At 42.5% G+C, this 18,038-nt stretch overlaps 4 protein-coding genes and 1 long non-coding RNA gene across 9 annotated transcripts in view; 2 read left to right on the plus strand and 3 right to left on the minus strand.

Moving 5' to 3' along the window:
* The window catches only part of Atg7 (Autophagy-related 7), a 24,234-nt gene extending 23,108 nt beyond the window's left edge, over positions 1–1,126 (minus strand). The window contains exon 1 of the mRNA XM_076444146.1: positions 985–1,126. The gene's annotated coding sequence lies outside the window, so the exon portion shown is untranslated. The remainder of the gene's footprint in view (positions 1–984) is intronic.
* Keap1 (kelch like ECH associated protein 1) lies at positions 305–5,009 on the plus strand. 3 transcript variants are annotated; one of them, XM_076444149.1, is made up of 7 exons: positions 305–455; positions 2,067–2,375; positions 2,441–2,605; positions 2,693–3,360; positions 3,434–3,682; positions 3,909–4,207; positions 4,291–5,009. In XM_076444149.1, the coding sequence occupies exons 1-7, from the start codon at positions 417–419 to the stop codon at positions 4,476–4,478; spliced, it is 1,917 nt and encodes a 638-aa protein (XP_076300264.1). In that variant the 5' UTR covers positions 305–416; the 3' UTR covers positions 4,479–5,009. The 3 variants fall into 3 exon arrangements, with proteins under 3 accessions (XP_076300264.1, XP_076300265.1, XP_076300266.1); XM_076444150.1 differs by lacking the exon at positions 305–455 and adding an exon at positions 1,123–1,407 and having other exon boundaries at positions 4,291–5,006; XM_076444151.1 differs by lacking the exon at positions 305–455 and adding an exon at positions 1,489–1,719 and having other exon boundaries at positions 4,291–5,007.
* A 910-nt stretch (positions 5,010–5,919) lies between these two features.
* Positions 5,920–7,216, minus strand: LOC143218749 (uncharacterized). 2 transcript variants are annotated; one of them, XR_013011159.1, is made up of 3 exons: positions 6,972–7,216; positions 6,764–6,828; positions 5,920–6,249 (listed from the first exon to the last, which is right to left on the minus strand). It is a non-coding gene; the product is annotated as an uncharacterized LOC143218749 (long non-coding RNA). The 2 variants fall into 2 exon arrangements; XR_013011158.1 differs by having other exon boundaries at positions 6,764–6,860.
* Positions 7,215–9,425, plus strand: Shams (glucoside xylosyltransferase 1 shams). Its single transcript, XM_076444153.1, has 2 exons — positions 7,215–8,027; positions 8,468–9,425. The coding sequence occupies exons 1-2, from the start codon at positions 7,584–7,586 to the stop codon at positions 9,119–9,121; spliced, it is 1,098 nt and encodes a 365-aa protein (XP_076300268.1). The 5' UTR covers positions 7,215–7,583; the 3' UTR covers positions 9,122–9,425.
* An 861-nt stretch (positions 9,426–10,286) lies between these two features.
* LOC143218737 (solute carrier family 7 member 14) overlaps positions 10,287–18,038 on the minus strand; it is a 99,401-nt gene continuing 91,649 nt past the window's right edge. For both annotated transcript variants that reach the window (XM_076444141.1, XM_076444140.1), the window contains exon 14: positions 10,287–17,387. In XM_076444141.1, the coding sequence (XP_076300256.1) occupies positions 17,041–17,387 (347 nt within the window). In that variant the 3' untranslated portion in view covers positions 10,287–17,040. The remainder of the gene's footprint in view (positions 17,388–18,038) is intronic.

An 18,038-nucleotide genomic window follows, 5' to 3' on the forward strand; every position in this document is an offset into this window, starting at 1 on the left:
GATTGCTGCCTAGATTGACCTTTATTTGGCGTTTTTGACTACTGAAAAAACCCGTGTTTGTATTATCACGCAATGAGAACGCGAATCCCGCACCCTTGCAATCTTGCAAATCGGCTGAATCCTAGCCCGGCCGGCAGGCCCTGGGCTCGAGCCCTCGGCAGGCGGAAAACGCGCCCTTTTGTGCACAGGGGCCAGGCTGAAACCGAGCCGGTGTGCCGTCGGGGTATATGTGATCTTAAAATGAAACTGACAAACCTTCTCATGTAGGCTAACAATATTCAACGTTCTACGTATTTTATTTCTCGGAAAACGGCGTGTAACTCGAAAGTTACGGTGTAGTACAATATTTACAGAGGTGGTCGGCTAAATGGTATCCAGGTGTCTAATGGATTATCGGATCTCGTACAAATCGAACCATGATACGTGAAAAAGCCAGCGGAACTGGTGGTTCAAAGGTGCGGAGAAAATGAGTGGTCCGAAAAGTACAGAGTCAACGCGCGTGCGACGCGATAGCTAATACGTGGTTCATCGGGCAGAGTAAGCGCGCGAACCGAAGAATTTGCAAGTCATTCACGTCATCTACGATCACGAGTGCTGTTTCATGGTCGAACTTTCGTTTGTGTCTGTTCCGACGGCGCGGTTCCTGTCGGTGCTGCTGCTGTTGCTCGTCTCACAAAAATTTTCGATTTACCGAAGTGTGTGTGCGTGTTTGATGGTGTGATGCTTGACGCGACACAATTGACAACCGAGTACCGGTTACAATCGTGTTAATAATCACGTGTCCGCTCGGCGTCCGACAATTTTGTCACCCCCGTACATAAATACCGAGAAAAGATATTCCCCCTGATACTTATTCGATTCCACAGACAATCTGTGTCGACTATGGCTGATAGCAGACGGTTATCGACTTGTTTCGATGGGATAACCCTATAGACGCTGTTTGTTGCGCGCATGACAAATTTCTCAAAAAGAAAGGATACATACACGAGCGTCCGCAGGATTGTGCAGTGGTCGAGACAAGAAAAACACTGTTTTTAATGTTTATCTATTCCGAGGCTCGGACTAAAGGAACACTGCACCGTGTGTGGTTTATTGTAACGTCCCGTAAACTGTAGATTGAACGCGTGCGCGCACACTGTCTCCAGCAACCATAATCGCGCTCGCGCTCACCGAGAGCCGAGAGAACCTGAGGGAGAGTGCATTCGCCTAATTCTCATCTAAGTCATACAGTGCATCATCGATGAATTAATCGTCGAATTATGACCGCTCGGCTCCATCCATTCCCCCCCTCTTGATCACGACGGATGTCAAGAAAATTGACACGGCCGAGCACACGAGTTCCATTTAAATATATTCGCATTTTTCTCAATCCGTCGGAGGGCCTGTCTTGGCTTCTTAGTCATTCGTGTAAGTGTTTGCGTTACAACGCGTGTATTCACGCGATCGTTTTTCAAGATAAATGCAAGGCGAATACATATAGTGCGTTGATTATCGCGTCACACGAACGCATCGTGTTTGGTAACCGTTCCGAGTGTCACAGGTCTTGCACGAAAATACGAATCGAAAAATGTTCGACATCGGGATAAAGCTACTCTGCTTCGTTAATCCATGCTCGGTGTGAACCGCCGAAACTTGTGACAGTACGAATTTCCGTTTTCGAACGATTCTCGTGAACGGCAACAGTGAAAACACGCGTTGACAAAGTCCGAGCGTGGAAAGGTTCGACCGATAAGGGGGTAGTCTCATTTCTCATTTTTCAATAATGCAAGGATGGGGTTTTTCAGTAGTCAAAAGCGCTAGGGATAAAAGATCAATCTAGACCGCTGTATCCCTCAAAAGTCCTGTGTTTACATTTACAAGGCATAACTATGAAAATAGCTACATGCGCAGCTGTGTGATAGCTACATGCTGCCGAATAATGCAAATTACACCTTGTAAACAAAGATATGAAAAGAAACGAGACTATCCCGTTAAACAGCGAACTCAGGAACGCTCCGTTCCGGCACTCGAATGGTTATCGAATGCCACTGGACCTCCACGTTTGATTTTCCAATATTTTTTTTCAGTTTATTTTAATGGATGAAGTCAAGAGAGATTGTTCCAACAGAAAGGAAGCTCGTAGCAGCTTCCAGTATCAGAATCTTGGATCTAGTTTGCCGTTCATGGCATCCGATGATAAAGATCTGGAGGGTATGGATAGACATGAAGACCTCGGTGACATGACATTTCATATGACCAGCTACATCAAGGATGCCATGAAGATGATGTTCATTATGCGTACTCATCACATGCTCACCGATGTTGTGCTGGAAGTGGGCTCGGAACTGTTCCACGCGCATAAAGTTATTCTAGCAGCTGCCAGTCCGTATTTCAAGGTAATTTATAGAACGTTAACGCGGTTATTGTAGAACAACGAATAAAACCATTCGTAATGTTATAGGCGATGTTTACAGGAGGCTTGAAAGAATCTGAAATGAACAGGGTGAAACTTCAGGGTGTCTGTCCAACTGCAATGGCGCGTCTAATGTTCTTTATGTACACCGGTCAGATAAGGGTTACAGAGATCACGGTGTGTTCACTTTTGTCGGCAGCCACTATGTTCCAGGTACATTAATATCGAAGGAGTTAATGTTTTAGTACGCAATTTTTTTTTTCCTCTCTGTATACATATTTATTGTCGTTTTCATCGCAGGTTAGTAATGTCATAGAGGCCTGTTGCACATTTCTGGAAAAACAGTTAGATCCGACGAACGCGATTGGAATCGCGAATTTCGCCGAGCAACATAACTGTCAGGGTTTACACCAGAAAGCGAATCAATTTATTGTTCAACATTTTAGTCAAATATGTCAGGAAGAGGAGTTTCTGCAATTATCTGCGATACAATTGGTAGCCCTAGTGAGAAGAGACGAGCTGAACGTGCAGGAAGAGAGAGAAGTGTACAATGCCGTGTTGAAATGGGTAAAGTACAACGAAGAAGCCAGAGGAGCGAAAATGGAGCACATACTGCACGCGGTCAGGTGCCAGTACCTCACCCCGAATTTTCTTAGGGATCAGATGAAGAACTGTGACGTATTAAAAAAGGTACCTGCATGCAAAGAGTACCTTGCACAAATATTTAAAGACTTGACCCTGCACAAAAAGCCGGTCGTCAAAGAGAGAACACCGAACACTCGAAGAGTTATATACATCGCCGGCGGATTTCTGAAACATTCGCTGGACGTTTTGGAAGGGTATAACGCGGACGAGAAGAGCTGGACGCAACACGCGAAACTGGTCGTTCCTAGATCCGGTTTAGGCGGAGCATTTTTGAAGGGCATGTTTTACGCTGTCGGCGGGAGGAACAACTCGCCGGAGAGTAGGTAAGCACATCGTGAGGGAAGAGCGACGGAACAGACTAGAGTCGAAGTTAAAGACCTTTCATTCTGTGCACAGATACGACAGTGATTGGGTTGATAGGTACAATCCAGTTACAGATCAATGGAGAGCGTGTAGTCCAATGTCTGTACCGCGAAACCGCGTAGGAGTAGCGGTGATGGATGGATTGTTGTACGCTGTAGGAGGTAGCGCTGGTGCAGAGTATCACAGTAGCGTTGAATGCTACGATCCCGATATGGATGCGTGGAGCAACGTGAAATCGATGCACATCAAAAGATTGGGCGTTGGAGTAGCGGTGGTAAATAGGTAAATTATATTCGATCACTGCTGGACTCGTTCCTAGGATTGCAAGGGTGCGGGATGCGCCTTCTCATTTCTCGATAATGCAAAGATGGGGTTTTCCAGTACTCAGAAGTCCTATTTTTACGTTTACGAGGCGTAATTCTACACCCTTGCAATCCTGGAAACGAGAGTCTATCCCCTTAAAGTTACAAACCCGAAACAATGCTTACGTGAATGTTAACACCAACAGATTACTCTACGCGATCGGTGGCTTCGACGGGACGAATCGTTTGAACTCTGTAGAATGTTACCACCCTGAGAATGACGAATGGACAATGGTTTCGCCGATGAAGAGCAGTCGGTCAGGGGCTGGAGTAGCTAATCTCGGTCAATATATATACGTTGTAGGTGGATACGATGGAACTAGACAATTAAATTCTGTCGAAAGATACGACACAGAAAAAGACGTATGGGAATTTGTTAGTAGCGTTACTATTGCCCGTAGTGCACTCAGCGTGACGGTTCTAGATGGAAAGTTGTATGCAATGGGTAAGAACAACTGTACACCCCAACCTGTTAAGCTGCACTCGTTGATATTCGAGTACTTGATTCCCTTGATGATGCTCTTTTAGGAGGATACGACGGAGAGAACTTTTTAAGAATTGTAGAAATCTATAATCCTGCGGAGGATGTGTGGGAGCAAGGAGAGCTTATGACTTCCGGAAGATCGGGTCATGCTAGCGCTGTGTCCTACCATCAATGTCCTATACACTGTGATCATTTGGATCACAATATGGCATTAGAGAAACCACCGTCGTGATACATGTAATTATTGTAGAAAAGAAATTGTTAGCCAAGGAACATTCGCGCGAGGACACAAAGAAGGAATAAAAAGTGGCGAAGAGGAATCGAATCGAAATTTTTAAACTACTTCTTTGTTACCATAGACTGACTGTTTCCACAAGAATCGAACGAGTCTAATGTCCAAGGTCGGAAATCGATACGATCTCGTTGGATTTTTGTCAAATCTAATTGTTCATTGTTAAAACCTACGATTTCACTCTTCGAAGGACCAATGATTAAACTTCCAGTAAAAATAGGATTTAGTAAAAATGTTTTTTCACAGAAAAGAATATGTAAAGACCCAAATGATGTAAATATATTTGTATAGCGTTGTTATTTTTGAGAAATTTTTATAGAATTTTCTTATTTGAATGTCACTGTATATTTGTAACATACTACGAAAAATAATATTTGAAATATATACATGCCGAAGAATCTTTTAAAATACGTAAACGCGAGGTTGTTTATGTTTTCCCCTTTTGAAAAAAAAAATGCAAACAGATTACCGACCATGCATACCGTCACCGAATCAATGGAGATATACAGTGGATCCGTGGGTGTTCAAAGTAGTGATGGGCGCAATCGACTAAAAACTATCGATTTAGTCGATAGTAGCTGTTACTATTTTCAGTCGACTAGTTTTACTAAACTATCGACTGAATTTCGCAGTGGTGGGGGTTACTATTTTCAGTCGACTAGTTTTAGTAAAACGACTGAATTTCGCAGTGGTGGGGGTTACTATTTTCAGTCGACTAGTTTTAGTGAAACGACTGAATTTCGCAGTGGTGGGGTTACTATTTTCAGTCGACTGTTTTACTGAACGACTGAATTTCGCAGTGGTAGGGGTTACTATTTTCAGTCGAATGCTTTACTAAATCAGAGGTTACCTCTCTGACTGAATTATCGACTGATTTATGGAGCGGGTAGAGCTATATATCAACTGAATCGATCAGATTCAATCATGACATTTACTATCTCTTTACTATCCTACTATCAATTTCATTAGCGCTATCAAATTAATTAATTCATAATCCTCATTTCATGAACTGAATCCGTCCCTCGGTGTCAAATTGACACAGTAGTAAAAAAAACGATAAAATAACAAGTAGGTGATTAATTATTTTTCGATGTTTTTTTAGTCAAATTGATGAGTTAAAATTTACATCTTAAGTTTTTCGGTTATGTGTTTCTTACAAACAATTCGATATTTCGAGAAAACTGTCAGATTGACACGAGGGACGGAATTCAATTGTTCTACTACTAAATATTAATTATTACAAATATTCTCCGAAAATATGAATGATTTATGCATTTCATTTATGTTAATAAAATATTTATTACATTTAGTACAAAATTGATATATTATTATTATATTTATCCTATCCTATAATATTATGTAATATCGATAACACCAAAAGGATTATTTATTTATTTATTTATTTATTATACAGGTAAAACCCAATATGCATACATAAAATTAAATCAAATAAAAATAAAAAAACAATTGCAGCAACATAGCATCGCTATAGAGAAAATTATACATTAACTTAAAATTAAACATTTCTTTCATGACGCTGGAAAGACTGTTTGAAATAAAAGTGCCTTTGTCTGCTGTCACAGTTTCATTAGCCACAAGTCCCACATCACTTATAGCTGAACACAGGGAGGTATACCGTTGTTGAAACCACTAGAGTATGTTACAGTTGAATTATCAGCAGAAAAATATCCCACAGCATCCAAAATTATTCCTGTAATAAGAGGAATTCAAAATGCCATAAACATCATTATACCAAAAACCATAGCAGGACTACATTTACAAAATAACATTTTAAATAATATTGAGATAAGATTTGACTACATTGAACAAAATAATACTACTCTAATAGCCACACTATTAGGTCCAAGATTCAAAACAGCTGTATTTGAAGTCGATAGGATTGCACAGACAGCGCAGAATATGTTAGAGATGAAATAAGTTCCTTGTGCATAACACGCAATAGTCATGAAACTAATACAAATAGAGCTGCAGCAGAAAATCAAGAATCATCTGAAGAAAACAATGAATTTTAGAATCTTCTTCTAACAAAAGTATCGCAGTTGACAAACTAATCCACACCTATAGAATATGCAACAACCATAATTCGTCAATATGTATATAGATTTACTGTACGCAAATATTAAGAGCTGTGAAGTCGCATTTTGGAATAAACACAATTACACAATGCCACAGCTTTTCAAAATAGCAGAAAAATATGTAAATACCTCTGTATTCCCAGCAACTTCTGTCCCATCAGAAAGAATATTTTCAAAGGCTGGACAGATTATGTCTGAAAGAAGGAACCGACTTTCAGCAAAAAACCTAGACCAATTAATGTTTTTAAATGTTAACATTTAGTAAATTTGGATGAATTTCAATAGTATAGACCATAATAATTTAAGGTTAGGTTAATTATAATTTTGGAATTTTTACCTTAATTTAATTTTATTACTAATCTCTACTACGACAAATGTAAAATATATAATAACATTAAATATTTCAATAATAAAGCTGAGTTTCATCAACTTCATCGAACATGGAGAACATAACTAGTAAAGCAATTCAGTCGACTGAAAACCACTAAAAACTATCGACTAAATAGTCGATAGTATGTAGCGACTAAATAGTAACTAGTCGATAGTTGAATTTAGTCGATAGTGCCCATCACTAGTTCAAAGTTCAAAACAGGTTCTGTTGTCAAGATGGAACACTTCAATCGATATTTTCGAAAGTGGAAGAGTCCGGACGGTTCTACGGTGAAAATGTTCTTTTAAATCGCGATCAAAAGTAAGTTTTCCATTCCCTGAATGGATTTAACGTTGCTGTTCGTCATTCGTGCATAATATTTATGCACATAACCGTACGCAACAGCCTGTTAACCTGTTAACATTGTTCCCCCGCGACGGTGAGAGGTTAGAAATGTACGTTTGAGTGTTCGGAACAACTGTGGAGAACGTCAAAATGCCAAGTTCTGCCACAGTGTTGTCCACCGATTGTTTATCAAAGAGAATTCGGTGGAGGATGTGAAATTTTCACAGTACAACGATGAAATCTGTGTACAAATTATTTTTCTTGTGCCTTATCTTCGTTGCGCTTATAATACTGCTTAACTTGACCAACTTTTCGAACAAAGTATACGATGCGCCGACCAAAGAGGCTGCCGTTGTTTCGACCACTGCCAAAAAGGGTACGCCGTCCCCTACGACAGGGGAAATGACGATATGCGTTGTAGTCTGCGGGGACAGACTGGACGAAGCATTGACAATGCTCAAATCGGCCCTGGTTTTCACCAGCAGACATCTACGGTTCATCGTTTTAGCCGAAGACAATCTAATCCCTCCATTCGAGGATAAATTGGCCGAATGGAAGCTATTGTCCAACAAAAGCTTCAACTTTACAGTGAAGTCTATCACCTTTCCCAAGGGAAGCGATGCGGCTATGTGGAAAAAGCTGTTCAAGCCTTGCGCAGCTCAAAGATTGTTTCTACCTGTAAGTGCATTAAGGGGATAGACTCGTTTCCAGGGTTGCAAGGGTGCGGGACACTCATTTCTCGATAATGCAAAGATGGGGTTTTTCAGCAGGCATAGGCGCTAGATAAAAGATCAATCTAGGCTGCAATCGCCCTCAAAAGTCCTATTTTTATGTTTATGAGGCGTAATTTATGGCAGCTTAATGAAAACAGCTACATGCGCAGCTGTATGCTTCCGAATAATGCAAACTATGCCTTGTAAATGTAAAAGTAGGGTTCTGAGGACGATCGTGGCCTAGATGGATATTTTATGTACCGCTTTTGACTACTGAAAAACCTCATCTTTGCACTATCGAGAAATGAGAATAGTTCTTGCGCGAAATCTGCAAGACACTACAGTGGATAAACCCTGAAACGTTCAAGTACCTCCGAATAATCCAAGATTTTTTCTCTCTCACAGTTAGTTTTAAACGATACAGACGCCGTTCTGTACGTAGACACGGATACTCTGTTCTTGGCTCCACCAGAGAAGATCTGGGATGAATTTAAGAAGATGAATTCAAGTCAACTGGCAGCTCTGAGCCCCGAGCACGAAGATCCTAATACAGGATGGTACAACAGATTCGCGAAACACCCGTATTATGGAAAGTTGGGTGTGAATTCTGGAGTGATGTTAATGAACTTGACGCGAATGAGAGAGTTCAGATGGATAGATTATGTGATACCCATCCACAAGGAATACAAGCTGAAGATTACATGGGGCGATCAAGATATAATCAACATTATATTCCACTATCATCCTGAGAAACTTTACGTGTACTCTTGCAGATACAATTATAGACCGGACCATTGCATGTACATGCCTGTTTGTACCAAGGCGGAGAAGGAAGGTGCTCTGGTATTGCACGGATCTCGAGGGACGTTTCATTCGCAGAAACAGCCGCCGTTTAAAGCTATTTATAAAGCTATGCAGGAGTATCAGTTGAATACAGACCCGTACGATTATTTATTGGTGCCAATGAGAAAATACTTAGCTTTGGAGCACAGGTCGAACTGTGGCAAAGTGTGGAAAGTATTCATTATACAGCCGGAATTACATTTAGGACAACAGTAATACTTAATGTCTCTTCCGATGAAAGCAATAACGCGTAGAACATAGCCGTTCCCGATTAGTAATTCTTTTTATCATCAGGTCTTTCAATTCTATGCAAACATTAATGGAAACACCATAGCGTAAACAGTTCTACACGTTAATGCGAATCCTCTCAACAGACTGATCGTATTTGATAGTGCATTCTCATCTTATTTGTTAACAAGTGCGCTGTGATTGTTACTGTTTAACACGATGTAACTTGAACCACGTGTCATTACAGTTTTATCTAAGATATTTCGACAATACTCGTCCGATAGATATAGAACAATGAAAAAATTTCAAAGTCTTCTTCTACTTAGTGATAAGTATCGTTTTATACTGCGATTTCGATCACTTTTTAAGATATATGCATATATTTACTACTGTTACGCGACGTATAACGCGTAGAATCTCGACAAAACTTCTGAACAAATTTTCTGCGTGCACTTAGACCTTTAGACTACTCATAAGTGCGTGTACCTTTAATCGTTAATTTAAGCGTACGATTTTCTTTAGGGGAGGGGTTTTGAATTTTTATATATTTTCACAATGTATTATTATTATACAACGATTTGTAACGAACTGTTCATAAAGCGAAAATTGTTGGTGACATAATAAATAAACGGATTACCTATACGAAGTGTCAGTAAGCATAATTCCTTATGCTATTATCATAAAAAATTTAGAGAAAATTCTATCAAATGTAAAAAACCCTGTTCTCGGAGTGGAAAGGATAAAAGGGAACGTTGAAGATTTATTAATGATACATTATCGACATCCATGACCAATTTTCGGAGGTTTAGCGTAGGTCGATAACCGTGATGACCTGATGGTAACACCGCCGAAGTTGATGCAGCGTCATCTGTCATCAGCCACTGGAACAGCTCTGTCGGCAAATTCGGCTAACAGTTTGAGTGTTTTGCCATGACGAACTTTGGCGCTGTTCCGTATGGGAGAGCGGTAAGAATCATTATTATTCAAGCTTGAACAAGAAATAATTACAATTACTATGATTACTAAAAAATAATTGAGAAAAAAATAATTACGACTTCGGGAAATATAAATATAATAAATAACGATCGGGAAGTATAATAATAACGATCGGGAGAAATTTTGATTTGAAAATGATTCTGAGAAACTGAGTTAGTTTCTGAATAATCACTTTTATTTTTGATCCTTATGAATATTAAACAACGTAGTTACGTAAGGGTATATATATTACATGGAAAATTCTGTCCTTCTGGTGCGCATATATCTTCCCAACACGCGATTATCCCGAGGGAAGAAAACGGAAAAACGAAAAAAGTACATCGACCACTCACACTCTCTTTCTCTCTCTCACGCTCTCCCTTGTTCTCTCTTTCACTCTGATTCTATCTTTCTCTCTCATTTTCTTCCTTCCCCTTCAACCCTTGCTGGAAAATCAATCTGTCCGAGAAAAAACAACGAAACCACTTTGAATCCGCGTACACCTGAAAAATAATTATTCGCATAATTCTCGAATGTCCAACGTTACATATTTCGAGCCTCGACAATTACAAAATAGAATTCACTAACTCGAACGTAGATATACTTTTTAATTCGCTTCGAATTCATTTCCCAAGTGTGTCACACGTATTTTCCGATTCGACGAGGCGTAAGAACGGGTTAGCCGACACCATAAGGGTCCCGAAGGGTCAAGGTCAAGCCACATCACGGCCCTGACAGTGTACCAATTAAGAGCGTAGCCCACTTCCGGCGGAAGTTTGGCGATCAGAAGCTGAAGAACGAATTGCCATCGCGATCCCTTCGTTCGAACGATTCTTCGAGGTGACTCGACAGCCGGTGAAAAATTATTTATCGGAGAGCCTGAACAGCGATTTTCCACTGGGTAAAACAATCGACAACGGGATCTGGATGGAATTCTGATCGGCCGAAGGAAGAAACTGATCGAAGAAGGAAGCGAAACGTTTCTTCCCGGCGACGATACCGAACAAGACAAAGTCGCACGCGTTCCTCAAACAACGGTACCATCTCCTTATTCAAGTTCCCTTGCTCGTCACTCTCGTTGGAAGATTGTTCCCGCTGTAATTTGCGCCATGCCGAACTCGGTGAAAGATGCGCAAGTTACAGCGACATCGAAGTACGTTTGGTACGCGACGCTGGATGAACCTCCAGATTCTGGTGACCGAATCTTTCAGTTAACACGTTGTCGACCGGCAATTTTACACAGAGACTATCTCATATCAACAGCTATTATTTCGTAATTGAATGTGGAAGTAAAACAATCGAAATAAACTTCGATAAACTCTGTTTATACATAACGAATCAAGATGAAACTTCGAACATATCTTTTATATAACTTTTAATATTTTTTTTGGTATGATAAACTGCATAGCAATCACCGAATGAACAAAGGTTTTGAAATATTAGATGATTGCGTGAGTTCGTGCCCGATTTGAAAATAAAATTCAATGGTTAATTTTTTAATAATACAACTTTATTATTCAATTACAAATATATAGTCACCATTCTTTTCTAATTGTAGAAAATTCAACCATTTTTAATTTTAATTTAAACAATCGTTAACCAAATCAACCAATCTTTAAAATTTAACCATTGAATTTTATTTGCAAATCGGGCACGAACTCGTGCAATCATCCATTTTGCCCTGGGTTTCATAAATTGAAATTGATAACGCAAGTGCAAACACGAATTATCTCGTGACCGGTCAACGACGTGTCGAGACTCGAAGAATTTGAATAATGTTCAAGTCCGATAGAAACGAAACGATTCGAAGAATGTACGCGATGACTAGTCGCCTGGCGGATTTTTGGCAATTTCTGTCTTCGAACCTCGTGTCCACGGTTCATCCAGCAGCCGAGCATTACAATAGGCCATTTCCTCCTATCTAAGAATTTGAAAGACTAACTAAAAAAGCGAAGAGCAGAAGTGCCGCGTCGAGATTCCGCTTCCGTCGCTCTATTTCCGGTGTTCGTCGGTATCGAGTTGCCGTGCATCGAGTTCGAAGGGAAGAGACTTCTTTCTCCTTGCAGATCGTGCCTACATTATCTCAAGGACTTTTGCAAGGTGAATGTACAGGCACTGCTCTCTTTCTTCCAACTTTCCCTTCATTTTGAATCTCTTCTCTGATATACTTTGTACACCCACTGTATATGTATAACAGAACATGTCAATCTCGAATTATTCCGAAGAATCGTTCTTCCACGATCACGTTGTTCCGGTACGTTAACAAATTCCCGCAACCAACTCGCGCGCTACTCTCGGAAAGATCCACAAGCCCCGAAGATCGCTGAACGCTTCGAGGCTCGAGGAGAAATGTCGAAGCTCGTCGTTAATTATCGATTAACCGGACTCCGGAACGGCGACCACCGTACACAGTTTGAATTTCAGGGGATGCTGGAACGGTGGCGGAGTTGCCAAGACTATTTCCAGCAACAGGATCTTCTCTGACACGAACTACGAGGTAAACATACTAAAAGTCCCTACTCCTAGGAGGTGAGCGGAGTGCAGTGGGGCACGTAGAAGGTCCCCTTATTCGGTTTTCCGCTTATATCTCGGAAACTATGTGTCCCAGCGATAAGACCATTCTATACAAAATTAAAGCTGCCAAAATGTGCCATCAGATTGACTTCATTCAGTTTTTCGCTATCTCGCATAGTTTCCGAGATATCATGTCTTTTGCCTTATTTGACTAGCTAACTCTTCAGCACAATTAGTGAACTTTGAGCGCGGGTATCTCGGAAACTATGCGAGATAGCGAAAAACTGAATCCAATCGATCTTGTGACACATTTTGTCAGCTTCAATTTTGTACAGAATGGTCTTATCGCTAGGACGCATAGTTTCCGAGATATAAGCGGAAAACCGAAAAAGGGGACCTTCTACTTGCCGCCCTGCACCTTGCTCACCTCCTGGGAGTGGAGACTTTTAGTATCTTTATTCTACAACTTTTCGTTGACTGTACTAATCGTCGATCGTAGACAACTGTTTATCCCGTTCCAGCACCCCCAAACATGGCGACGTTACAGGGGTTGGGATTCAGAACTGAAAACTCTAATATAGACGGCGGCTTCGATCGCTGATCGATCGGGCTCGCGATCGATCCCCATTAGAAAGTATCCCGTTCATATGTATAATACATATATGTATATAATATATAATATATATATATTAGAAAATTTTAACAGACGCGTTAATACTTAAAGATAAATCTTTAGATCAATCTCGACGCATTCTCTCTCTCTATCGCTTGCGCTCTCTCTCTCTTTCTCTCGTTCTCTCTCTTTCTATCTATCTATCGACGTACATTCTCTCCCTCTCTCGCGCTCAGTCTCGATCTCACGGATTCTGCCACCCCCGTCCCCGCCTCCGCGTGCGGTCGGGAGACGGTGGACACTGATATGTGAAATAGATCACCGATCGATATGTTGATCCGAGAATAGAATAAACGGAGAGACGTAAAATTACCCGGGTCCGCCCCCTGTAAGCTGTCGTGTCGTTTCGGTTCTCTAATTTTCCTCCAACCCCTGGAAAACCACCCCCGTCGATATAGGGTGTCGACAAACGCGCCTCCGTTCTTATTCGATTCTATGCTTGTTTGCTTCCTCCCGTTTTGTCGGGGGGCTTTCCTCGAATATATTTTCTTCGAGCGGGTCGGTGCAAAAATTTCGACGATTCGCCTATTTCGCTATAAAAAAATATCGCCGCGGAAATTGCTATGGGAGTTCGGGACGATAAGATCATTTCGAGAAGCATGGTTGTTCGGAGGCAAGGTTTCGGTAGTGACACGAGAACTTTTGCACCGAGGCCCCCGGCCCGTACGCTTTTTCACCGCCCCCTCTGAACGCCGAGAATGAATGAACATCGAGAGGGTGCAGCAGAGGGTAGTTTAAGTTTCTGTTTCGGGGTTTGTCAGGGTTCGTGGCAAGAGAGGGAAGAAGAAACAGATTTCTCTAGCTAGACCGGCCCCCGGTTTGCAAGCTTCCGGCTCCGACGAATGAAAACCATCGTCATTCCCCCCCAGCAGCATCCCCTCTCTCGCTCGGAACGAAAAAATGCCATCCCTTGTCGAGACCTCTGTCAAACGGAACACCGTGTAGACATACTCGACAGCAGCGATATGTTCTGGGAATCGTGTTCTATCAGCTATCCGTTCTACGACGCGATGGGGAGGAGGAAGCTTGTGGTCGAGCAGTTTTCTCCGGCGATCCATGGATCCATGGATCGTCCCCTAAAGCACCGATGGCCGCAGGAATACAGTTAATGTTCAAGAAGAGTACAAAGAGAGGATAGTCTTGGAACATCAAGAATTTGTACATGAAAAGAGCCGGCCGTGTTTCCCGTCGACTCGCGAACAGCCTCGCTCCAACCAACTGACCCGAACGACGATCTAAAGATCTCCCGATGATCTATATCGGGGGATCGACGGGAACCGGCCGACCGAACGACCAATGGAAAAAATGATGATTCGTCGTCGTTTAAGTCGAGGTAAGACGTGTACGCAAGTTTACAAGTTAAGCTTAGGTAGTAGGATTACAATACGTTATAGCTAAGCTTCCTTCTTACGGGAAAGACTAGATTTAGGCAAGATCAATTATTTTTTTGCAACTTTTTTTCTCTCTCATTTGATATGTCTTTTTTTTCCACGATTTTCTGCTTCGTTTCCCACCGAGACACTTTTTTTTCTCTCTCTCTCTCTCGCTCTTTCCCTTTCATCCTTCGAATCAGGAACGAATTGATTTTCTCTTTGGAATATTCTCCCGCACGTTCACGCACCGATGCCGCACGCACACACGCACTCTCTAGCGGTACGTTTAAAATTATCTGGGCTGAACTTCCGGAAATCGGTCGGATTCTGGATCGAGCCAAAATTTTGCACGCAGCAACTTGCTTTGCATAAGAAAAAACATGTTTCCCAAAGGGATTTCGACGTTTCGAAATGAAATTTCTTATCATGTATCACGTTTAATAAAAATTAAACATAATCATATCCAAATCAAGCTAGAAAATTACACTAAAGTGATAGGAAACTTTTGTTGCCGAAAAATCATTTTGGGAAACATGTTTTTAAAACGAACCTACGTGCAAAATCTTAGCTGTATCCGATACGACCAATTTTCGGAAGTTCACCCATTATCTGTGTAGCAGTTTCTTTTCTTTCTTATTTTTGCAAACGCTCTCTTGGAAAACACAAGTTTCGCTTTACACGCTAGGAATGATAATGGTCTCGTCACTCCCCGGTCCGCGACAGCCCTCCCCCGTTTGGTTGTCGCCTCTGTCTCTTTTATACAACTAGGAGTATAATAAATATTGCCGCGGAAAATTATTTGCTACATTCGTCCCGAAAAAACAGTAGTCAACAAGTTCACCCCTGGGAGGCTCGCTAATCCGCCGTCGAATCTTTCTATCTCTCTCTCTCTATCTCTGGGCTGCTTCCCTTGCTTCATCCATCTTTTTCTTTCTCGATCATGATATGGCTCGTTTCAAGGCTGCGGAAGGAGGACGATCGGACAGAGTTCAGAGGGCAATTGACGTTCTTCTTTGCGGAGAAGTGGAACTAATTCAAAGGAAGCTCGGAATTACGAAGCAGGAGATACTACCGTCGACCGTCCGAACCTTCTGCAATCGCTTTTTGTGGATATGGACAGATATGTCAGAGTTCCCGATGAAGCTGTCCGACGCGACGCAGAGACTCCTGGCGATCCGATCGAATAGAGCAAAAGCCAGTGCTTCGGAGAAATCGCGCGAGACCTGAGGAACTTCGTTCAAGAGACATGATTCGTTTCAGCAATTCAAATGGAACAACAAAGTGCATAAAATTAATCTGACTAGACAGTGAACCGCGAAATAGCGTCGGCGGTGACAGCGAACTTGTTAATAAAACAAGTGTAAGACCGTTTCTAAACTGTGTGAAGCCAAGAGACTCTGTGATCGGCGGCGCCAAGCAATGACCATGAAGTGCACGCGTCCACGGACCTCTGTTCAAGGACAGCTGATCGCGTGGATGTTTAACCCTTTCGCTATACAGGACGAGATATCTCGTTTCCGGAATGTTGAAGAAACGATCCACCTGGACCCCGAGGAGGAGGTCCGCTTCGACGGTTCTCGATGACGATTCGCCAAAGAACAATCTAACTGGACTCTACCTGAAGGAACGACTAAGCTACGGAGAAGGGAACCCTCGTCGAAGCGGAAGCGGACCTCCGGAAATGATATGTACATAGTGTCTCGATCGTTGCTGTTGCTGGGAGACCGAAAGGTCGAGGTTACTCGTCAATGTTGCTCGATGATCCGGAGGCTGAGATCCACCGCGAGCTCCCACAGGGTCGTAGTTATTCTCTCTTTCTCTCTCGTTTTTCGTCGGTGAACGTTCGGTGCCGGTCTGGCTTGCGTCAGTGGTTTAACTTCGCGTCGTCGGATATATACACACATATACATATGCATACGCGTGTACACGGTGACTCGCGGAATCGAGCCGAGACCCTTCCCAGAGGAACAACTCCGTTTCCAAGGGACTCGAGCCCTCGACCCCAGACTCTGCAATCTCTCGAATAATCAATTACAATCAACTACAAAAGTCCATTAGATCGAGTTCCTGAATTCGATCATCCTTTTTCCTCGCCGCGTTTCATCAACGATTATGAATTTCGCAGACGGCGCAGCGCGACGCCTTTGTTTGCTGTGATGCTAAAACTGAAGGAGTGTGTCGTCGAAGCCGCAGAGTTACACAAGACGAAGCGCGATCTCTTCGGCTTCTCGGAGAACCTCGAGCGGCGTGGACCAATCCGGAACGAGTTTTTCCGATCGGAAGGGCAGTTGGTCGAGATTGTGCGAGCCACCGTGTACACAGTGTAGAGTATATATTTATGTATATAGGTTCGCGTCGGTTCCATTCGGCGCTCAGTCGTCCCAAGTCGGGAAGCTATCCTGGGTGACGAACAACGGATGGCCGCCGGCTGTCGTCTGCTCTTGCCTCTGGCTAGGTGTGCCTCCGAAATTCGTACTGCCGAACACGGGCTGGCCGAACGCGTCCAGCTGCTGGCCCTCGTAGATACTGCGATCGGACCCTGCATACGGCGACGTATGGTGTTGCTGTTGCTGTTGCTGCTGCTGTTGCTGTTGTCGGTGCGTGTCCGTCACCGTCAGCTCGATGTTACCCGCCGCGGTGTTCTCCTCGAGGTTCTCGGACCTGCTCGCCTCCTCTAGGCTGCTGTGCTTGATGCCGTAGTAGAAGTACATGATGAACCCTGCACAACAATCGTACCATCAATTCTCATTTTCTATCGAAGTATCGGACGTTTCGGGTGCAGGTGGGCAGAGAACTTGGATAAGTCGAGGTCCTAGATTAGGGGATAATAGAGGGCATCGACGTGGGCAAGCCTCGAAGATGGAGGCTCGAAATTAGGGGACTAAGTTGGCTTAAGCTTGGTATGGATGAGTTCAGAAGTTGGATATAGATCAACGTTCCAAATTAGGGAACTAAATTGGCGGCTACAATTTGGTAGTGAGCTCAGAAATTGGAGAGATGGAAACCCTTAACTAGGGAACTAAATCGGCGGCTTCAATTAGGTAAGAATAAGCTCAGAAGTTGGATAGATCAATGTTCCAAATTAGGGAACTAAATTGGCGGCTACAATCTGGTAAGAGTGAGCTTAGAAATTGAGGAGATGGAAGCACTAAATTAGAGGACTAAATTGGCGGCTTGAATTTGGTAAGAATGAACTCAGAATGTGGATAGGTCAATGTTCCAAATTAGGGAACTAAATTGGCGGCTTCAATTTGGTAGTGAGCTCAGAAATTGGAGAGATGGAAGCCCTTAACTAGGGGACTAAATCGGCGGCTTCAATTTGGTATGAATGAGCTCAGAAATTGGATAGATGGAAGCCCTATATTAGGGG

The sequence above is a fragment of the Lasioglossum baleicum genome, chromosome 20 (genome assembly GCF_051020765.1).
Source record: "Lasioglossum baleicum chromosome 20, iyLasBale1, whole genome shotgun sequence".
NCBI classification, from domain to species: Eukaryota; Metazoa; Arthropoda; class Insecta; order Hymenoptera; family Halictidae; genus Lasioglossum; species Lasioglossum baleicum.

Bases quoted from the DNA above. Each gene is read 5' to 3' on its own strand.
- Keap1 (XM_076444149.1), top strand. From the start codon at position 417: ATGATACGTGAAAAAGCCAGCGGAACTGGTGGTTCAAAG. The intron at 456-2,066 runs GTGCGGAGAAAA...ATTTTTTTTCAG, and splicing joins GCGGAACTGGTGGTTCAAAG to TTTATTTTAATGGATGAAGT. The intron at 3,683-3,908 runs GTAAATTATATT...TAACACCAACAG, and splicing joins GGAGTAGCGGTGGTAAATAG to ATTACTCTACGCGATCGGTG.
- Shams (XM_076444153.1), top strand. From the start codon at position 7,584: ATGAAATCTGTGTACAAATTATTTTTCTTGTGCCTTATCTTCGTTGCG. The intron at 8,028-8,467 runs GTAAGTGCATTA...TCTCTCTCACAG, and splicing joins CTCAAAGATTGTTTCTACCT to TTAGTTTTAAACGATACAGA.